At 39.9% G+C, this 8782-nt stretch overlaps 1 protein-coding gene and 1 long non-coding RNA gene across 2 annotated transcripts in view; one reads left to right on the top strand and one right to left on the bottom strand.

The window, feature by feature from the left end:
- Positions 1-2408, bottom strand: part of LOC141767645 (ankyrin repeat domain-containing protein 13C-like) — a 34573-nt gene extending 32165 nt beyond the window's left edge. Inside the window, exon 1 of the mRNA XM_074635143.1 lies at positions 1694-2408. Coding sequence (XP_074491244.1) covers positions 1694-2102 — 409 coding nt within the window. The 5' untranslated portion in view covers positions 2103-2408. The remainder of the gene's footprint in view (positions 1-1693) is intronic.
- Positions 2409-7640: 5232 nt separating this feature from the next.
- On the top strand, positions 7641-7848 carry LOC141767649 (uncharacterized). The gene is made up of 2 exons (XR_012593905.1): positions 7641-7724; positions 7776-7848. It is a non-coding gene; the product is annotated as an uncharacterized LOC141767649 (long non-coding RNA).
- Positions 7849-8782: the final 934 nt, after the last annotated feature.

An 8782-nucleotide genomic window follows, 5' to 3' on the forward strand; every position in this document is an offset into this window, starting at 1 on the left:
CACATTCTTGTGCTGACACTGAGCACAAGTGCAGGGACATCTTTTGTCTGGGCACGTGAACCGGAACAAAACAATCTTGTCCTTTTGTTAGTTCAAGGGAGGGTTTCTGTTGAAATGGTGGTGTTATCTGAGCAGACTTTGCCCTGCAGACTATCAGTCCCCCTGCAGACTATCAGTCTGCAGGGGGAAGTCTTGCAAATAATCCCTAAATACAGACAATAAAAATACGCATAATGGCAACTTTTAATAAAAAACCCAAGATGGCTTATCTGAGAGGGTTTTTTGTGACACGCTCTGAATAATTCCAGTGCTGCATGTCGGAGAAAAGCAAAACCATTATTCTCACACACTTTTTCTGTTCTGTTGATTTAAGGACACTAGATCCATTTGATTGTGTGGCCCATGTGGGTAGTAAATGGGCTGAAAAATGGGCCCTTTATGGGATTGTCCATGGGTTCCATAATTGCCCCGTGCCAATTGCCCTTGTGGGTTTCATGCAGGAGTACAGTGGGTGTTATATGGGCCCAATCTGTCAATCATAAATCAATCAACATAAACCAAAACCCATCTCTGCCACAGGTTCAGGTTCTATGTGGGAACTACATGGGGACTACATGGCCTGAAATATGGGTTGCAAGTGGGTTTGTCCACAGTTTCCATGTTGGCCCCATGCACTAATTTCCCAGTAGTCACCCAACCAGGACCCACACAGGTAACCCACATGGGGAGCCCATGTGGGACCAACTTAGTTGACCCAAGTGGGCGCCATTTGTGTTGCCCATTCTAAGCCCATGCACCAATTTCCTATTAGTGACCCACCTAGAACCCACTTGGGTAGCTACTTAGTTGATCCAAGTGGGCCCCAGATAAGATGCCCATTTTGGGCCCATACCCACTTGGTACCCAGGTACCCCCAGCATAACCCATGTGGGGCCCACATAACCATGTTGGCTGGGATTTAGGGGGGTATCATAATATTCCTCAAGTTGGCCTTTGGTATAGGGAGATGCCTCGCCTACTTCCAGCCCTGCTGGCTGCTTGGGGACTGACTGATAGCCTATATTAGCTAAATAACTGAGCTTCACTGCAACCTTAAAAACTGGTGGATCGTGGATGGTTTCTGGACTCCTGCCTTTCAGGGGCTGAAGAGATAAGCATCTGGTAGTGGTAGACTCACCATGGACGTCATTCTGAGCAGACTTTGCCCTTTGCAGACTATCAGTCTGGGGGAAAGTCTTGCAAATAATCCCTAAATACAGACAATAAAACACACATAATGGAAACTTCTAATAATAACCCAAGATGGCTTATCTGAGAGGTTTTTTTGTGACAAGCTCTGAATAATGTCAGTGCTGCATGTGGGAGAAAAGCAAATTATTCTTACACACTTTTTCTGTTCTGTTGACTTGAGGACACTAGATTTATAGATTTTAAGGGCTGAGAGAGAGCCAGGGTAAAATGCATTTCACTGTACACTGTACTTTTAAATGCACATGACAAATAAACTTGAAACTTGAACTAGATTTAAGGGGGTATCATAATATTCCTCATGTTGGCCTTTTGGTATAGGGAGAAGCCTCGCCTACTTCCAGCCCTTCACAACTGATAGCCTATATTAGCTAACTTACTGAGCTTCACTGCAACCGTACAATTGATGGATCGGACTGAAGAGATAAGCATCTGGTAGACTCACCATGGAGGTCTTTCTGGGCGATATTCTGCGTCCGTATGAGTGAAGACAGCCGTCGGACATCTCCTTTAAACACACACTCATGCACCGGAAAGTCCTGCCCGGTTCGGATGACGATGGGGTTCTTGTTGTTGTCATCGATAACATCCGATGTTGTGGACAGTGTGTTGGTGTTTGCATTAATCTGCGACTGCTGCTGGTTCTGCTGCTGCTGCTGTGTGGATGATGAAGACTTCACCAACTTGTGATTGCTGAAGATCTTACTCGCTCTGCTCTTGTTGTTGGAGCTCTTGGAGGTGGAGGAGGCGGTGGTGAAAGTCCCGGTCGCAGCCTCCTCGTCCGGCTCCAGTAGATCCTCGTCCTTGCTCGGCCTGTGGTCCTTGCGCAGCGAGCGGATCTTCTCTCCGGTCATCTTTCTCTAAACAGTTAACGGAGGAGCAGAGCAGAGCAGGGAGACGGTGTAGGTGTCGGCGAACTGATGCGATTCGCCAAAACACACCGTAAACTGCACACACATGAAAAACACACTTAATATTTCCACCCAAAACGACAGTTTGTTCGAAGACGAGCAAGTAGCGGCTTCCGTTCACCGGTTTAGTATGAAAACAAACACTTCACTACACCCTCCTTTCGGTTCAAAAGTGTCGCTGGTTGCTGCAACAACATTAAGCGGCTCCCGTTGACTAGTACGGAAGACTCGGCTGATGGCTTCCGCCTCGAAGTATCGCGAGAGTTCAGGAGAGGTTACTAACGGTCACTAGCTAATATATAATTCCTTCAATACATTTTGTTTCTGGAAAGTTATTTAAGTATACAAAATGTCATACCTTGAAAAACAAACTGGGTGTTTATGAGGAAATATGGAAATCATTTAATGATTTAATAAAAACTAGTGATATTGGTGAGCTTCTACAGGAGTAATAATTAAGATAGGATACGTAAAAAAAATAACAATAGTAGATCCTTAGAAGTGAATGGATTCTTGTTTTTATTTTATTTATTATTTATTTTCTATATATTTATTTTCTGTTTATGTGTATCTTCATTTTGTTAGAGGTGCCATTGAACTGTTCAATTGTATGATTCATACTGTGAAGCTGTATATTGATTTTGGACCTGTAAGAAAGGGAAAAGTTAAGAGAGAACGGGTGGGTGTGTGGGGTATGTTATGTTTGTTAAAGTAAATCCTGTATTGAATATATTGCATAATAATGCTGATGTTTGTATAACAAAAAAACAATAAAGACATTGTTAAAAAAAAAAAAAAAAAGTATAAAAAATGTGAGATGGGGCTACTTCTGGTTATGATTTTAACATACTATTTTTCCCCAATAGGCAATGTTTATTGTCTTTTCCTGTTATAACATAACATCAATGAAACATACACAATACAACAGTTCTTAAATCACAGTTCCAGAAACTGTGGTGAAAGTAACGCAAATCATTTACACATTTTTTACACATGTAGTCTATTAAATCTGTTTTGGTTAGAAATATTTAAGTTCATAGAAGACATTTTAAAAAACCTCTGTATTTAAAAGCAGAACATATCATACTTGGGAAACCTCCAATTGGTCTCGGTAAAGACGAAGGTTACTTATTTAAAATACTCAGAATCACAGCACTGAAGCAAATAACAAAAGGGTAAGAAAAAAACTAAAACCCCAGATTTTATAAAAGAATATGAAGGATGTTTTTGAGAAGAGATGGAGTCTAACAGATTATATTACTCTCTTATTTTTGTATTATTATTGGGTTTTATTTGTTTTGTGAGTTGTTTTTGTTATTTTTTTAATTCAATTCTTTCTTTTTATCATTATTATTATTATTATTATTTATTTTCTTAATTTTATTTCAATTTTGAATGTTGAAGTTGTTTTCTCTAGTGTATTTAATGAGTTTGTCTATAAGCTGAACTACTTAAAAAGTTGGTTCATAAACTATTGTAATTACGAACTGTAAATTGCATATATGAAAACAACCTCGAAAAAAGGGAAAAAATAAAGTATAAAAAAAATAAGAAATCACAGTTCCAATATTACTCTGGAAAAATACTCTAATACCAGTAAAATTCCTGGATTTATAACTCAACTTAAAAGTACAATCAAAGTACAACTATTATCACCAAAATGTACTTGAAGTATCAAAATGTGACTTCCAGTAGTAAGAAAAATGTGGAGTAAAAGGTTGAAAATGTAAATGTCCACCACTGTTAAGTGGTGTACTGTACAGTTTATTGTATTGTACCATACTACTTCAGCTATAACTAACAATCTCTTAGTCTCGTGTATTAGAACTCTGTTAGCAGAAGCCTACTGATGTGAATGTTGATTCACCCAGACATTCACCTTTAAGAGCACAATAAACAATTCACTGCACCAATGGCCTGAGGAAAAGAAACCTAAAAGTTCAATTTACATTTTGATTATAAAAATGTATCAAAGATGACAGCAACAGCAGCAGCCCCAGGCACACAGACGGATAATTATTTCCATTCTTGTGGTTGGCTTCAGGGTACAGTCAGAAAAGAGAAATAAACATTATTTCATCATTAAACTCTTACAGTTTATCATTTTGTTCTCCCTAAAAACGTACAGGTAATAGCATCTTCTCCATCATGCAAGTCCACAGCGACGCTTGATATAACCTTTGTTTCCACAAGAGACGGCAAAATAAGATGCAATGAGAAGAGAGCTCACTTGACTATACATTTATTTACATTCATCACATTCATATCACAAACTCATCTATTGTTCATGTGTCTAGTGATGTCTGACTATTGCCAGTGCTGATGGTCCAGGTGCTGAATGTGATTTTCCCTAGTCTCACCTGCTGCCTCCAGTCCGTCAGGAAGTTTGTGAGTTTGGAGCGGAGGATGACTGGGACAATGGTGTTGAACACTGATCTGAAGTCCACAAACAAGATCCTTGCATATGTCCCTGTGGAGGCGAGGTGTTGCAGGATGTAGTGCAGTCCCATGTTGACTGCATCATCCACTGACTTGTATGCCCGGTAGGCAAACTGCAGGGGGTCCAGAAGGGGTCCTGCATGTGATGTCCTTCAGGTGGGTCAACACCAGTCTCTTGAAGGATTTTATGACCTTGGACGTCAGGATCAAGCGCCTGTAGTCATTTAATCCAGGGAGTTTGAAAGTTTTTGCTCCATGTTAATAATACTCTTACCTGCCTCACTGAGTGTTCCTGTCCCACTTGATTAATGATTTGTGTGATTTTGCTCTGACATCTATCTATCTATCTACAGTATCTATATACAGTATATAGCTATCTATCTATCTATCTATCTATCTACAGTATCTATCTATATATCTATCTATCTATCTATCTACAGTATATATCCATCTACCTATCTATTTATCTACAGTATCTATCTATCTATCTATCTATCTATCTACAGTATCTATCTACAGTATCTATCTATCTATCTATCTATATATATATATATATATATATATATATATTGTTGGGACCCAGCATCTGGCTGGTTTCAAGTGACCTCATGAACTCAGTAACCTGATCCTTGACCACAGGACTCATCTCAGTCCTCATTGGTTACAGTAACATTTCACCCAGAGGTGTGAAAATCACACAGAACAAAACCAGAGGAATGTTCTTTGTTCCTCCTCTTTCTACTCTTTCTACTCTTTGCTCTTCACCTCCTGACCCAAGCTGACCAGCTGCTGGAGGTGACCCACAGCCCTCTTTCTACTCTTCATCTAAGCTCTCCAGTCCAGAAGCTGTAGAAACAGCTCTGTTCTGATCAATGGCCTGTTAGGAAACAGCCATTGCAACCAAGGAACCAAAAGGCAGATGACGCGAGTGCTCTGCCCTTTCCACCAATTAACTTCAAGCTATCAAGCAAAGAAGTTAGCACCAAGCTAACAGCAAAGACGACATCTTTGACTTGGAACCACAACTTCAACACATGGAATCACAAACCCTTTTCTTCCATGGATCGGTAACGTACTGGGCCTTAGCATTAGCAATCGCACAGGGCTGAGCAAGACTGTCCAACTTTGATTTCTAGAAAGTACTTGTATTGATTTGGTTTAATGTTATTCATTGAGTTTGACTGTGTTGATTTATCTGTATTTGATTTTTGGGTAACTGGCTTCGCCACATCTGATGTGTTTAGTTATGCTTCACATAGACAAGGTCTTGCATGCAAACTAACCATCTTTTCTAACCCACTGCATATCTAACACATAAAGATCACATACAGAAACAATGAATTAGTTAAACATAAACATACAGCTTCAGATAATCTTAACCCCACATCACCCGCCTCTCTGTCCTTCTTCTCAGAAGAACAAAGAGGTCATGTGGTGACATGCTGATTGCCATCTTTGATTCCGCCATCTTTGATTCAGCCATCTTTGTAGTTTTACAGTGCCCGCCATTTTGTTTGTAGGCCATACAGACATTTTGAGACAAGAACCCATCTTGTTTCCACCCCCCTTTCTCTCTCTCTCTCTCTCTCTCTCTCACACACACACACACACACACACACACACACACACACACACACTGTTTGCTTTGTTTAGTTTAGTTATTTAGTTAGATTAATATTGTGTTTTGAACCTTTATTATCTTGTAAATAAATGTTTGTGGAATATACATGCTGGTCTGTTTAACGTTGCACAAGAGTGAATAATGCCAACCTCTGCTATGTCAAGAACTCCGATATCCTTCAACCTTTACTATCTATTTTGGTTATAGTTATTAATTTAATTATTAATCAACGTTCCAAATTGATAGTTTAGCATATATAATGAGACTATATTAACGTTTTGGTCATTGGTCCCTGATTCCAGGGTGGTGCCCCGTTTATTATTGATGTTTATTGATAATCTTTATTAATATTAATAATTCTGTTATTACTTATTAATTAATTTGCTAATAACCAAAACCTACTTAAGTAGAACCCCTACTCTATCTATCTATCTATCTATCTATCTATCTATCTACAGTATATCTATCTATCTAAGACAGGGGTCTCAAACTCGCGGCCCGCGGGCCAATTGCGGCCCGCAAGACGATATTTTGTGGCCCCCACCTTGATATGAAAGTTTAATGTTAGTGCGGCCCGCAAATTTTTTTTTTTTTTTATAAAGTTTTTTTTTGCGGGCATTTTTTTCATTTTTATTGACAGGACAGTGGATAGAGTCTTGGAAAGGGGGGAGAGAGAGAGTGGATGCGGAAAGGGCCACAGGCCGGATTCGAACCCGAGCCGCCGCGGTCAGGACCAAGTCTTGTTACACGGGCGCCCGCTCTACCAACTGAGCTAACCAGGCGCCCTCGGCCCGCGAGTTTTATGTGAATGGCAGTTTGCCGCGTTGTGTGTGGAAGGTCCCTTTGTTGCGCGAGCCCGAGCTGAACGAACCTACCAATCACAGCGGGGTATATGGCTCCCGGGGGCGGGCAATCGGCCGGGCTTGATGCAAGCAGAGAAACATTTCACAACAACTATGGCGGCGCCCGTGTTACATCGCATAAGCTCGATTAAAGCTTGATTTATACTTCTGCGTTGAATCGACGCCGTAGCCTGACGTGCACCTCTCCAGAAATGTAACTACACGTCGCGGCGACGCAGACCGCAACAGCTGTGATTGGTCCAGTCTGTCAGCGATGCTGAGCGGCCAGGACCAAGTTCTACTTCTCTCTGCCTCCATCTTTTCAATGTTTGTTCACACAAATCCACTCAGATATATTTTCTCTTTTCGGCGTTGCAGTAATATCAGTAAAAGTTCTGTGGTTCAACAGTTATTAGCTCCAACTCCGCTCAGTTTCTGTTTGTAGTACAAGAAGAAGAAGGAAACTCATAGAGACGCCGCCGCCAACTAGCGGCTTGGTGGTGTAATTGCAGAGCAACACAAACACAGCAGGCACAACTTTATTGCGGAGTGACACCAAGTGGAATGAATATATATCTTGTCTTTTTCAAAGCCTGCAGTGAAGAGAAAGGTTGGTGACGAGCACAGACAATTTCAGGAAAAGTGGGAGACGCAATAGGCCATGTTCAGAAGAACCGTTCATGTTCTTCAATGTTCCATTCATGTTCAGGACAGTTCATGTTCAGGACAGTTCATGTTCAGAAGAACCCATTCAAGTTAAAGAACTGTTAATAATGACGTTTGAGAAGATTGTTTTTTTTTTAACAAAGCTTTTTTTGTGGAATACCTGATGCGGCCCAGCCTCACCCAGACTCTGCCTCCAGCGGCCCCCAGGTAAATTGAGTTTGAGACCGCTGATCTAAGACCTCTAGTGATATCACTGAGTCTTCAGAGCACTTCCTCCCCCTATGGTTCAAGAATGGAAACGCAGCTAAACATCTGTGATGTAAGTGTGTGCCACAAGCCACAAAAATGCACAAAATTCAATGTATAACTTTATAATAACAAATGTTATGATGGTGGTTGAGGAACATCCTATTAGTATTGTATTGGGTGTTTACAGAGAAGTTTAAATTGTTCTCATTCTTTTTTAGTTTTACTTTACCTTAGAACTATATGCAAAAAAATCAATGTATAACTTTATAACAACAAATGTTATGATGGTGGTTGAGGAACATCCTATTAGTATTGTATCGGGTGTTTACAGATTCTCATTCTTTTTAGTTTTACTTTACAGAACTACATAAATTATCATTTTGAGACTATTTAAAATCTGTTTTTTTATTATACTCAGTAGAACTGACTTTTAAGTCAATGTGTAATATGAAGAAAGAAAAGAGTGAAATGGAATGGGAACACAGCTAAACATATCTGATGTGTGCGTGTGTGAACATCCTATTAGTATTGTATGGATGTTTACAAAGAAGTTTAAATGTATTTCATTATTTTTTGTTTTACTTTTTACAGAACTACATAAATCATAATTTTGAGACTGTTTAAAATCAGTTTTTTTTATTATACTCAGTAGAACTGACTTCGAAGTAAATGTTTAAAGAAAAGTGTAAAAAAAATTGCATAACCTCACTGACTCAAACAACAGGAAACGTTGCATCATCACTCACTGAACACACACACATAAAAAGAGGAACCGAACAACGTGCAGTGCTGCGTCGGTTGGACGC

Source organism: Sebastes fasciatus, chromosome 5 (assembly GCF_043250625.1).
Source record: "Sebastes fasciatus isolate fSebFas1 chromosome 5, fSebFas1.pri, whole genome shotgun sequence".
NCBI classification, from domain to species: domain Eukaryota; kingdom Metazoa; phylum Chordata; class Actinopteri; order Perciformes; family Sebastidae; genus Sebastes; species Sebastes fasciatus.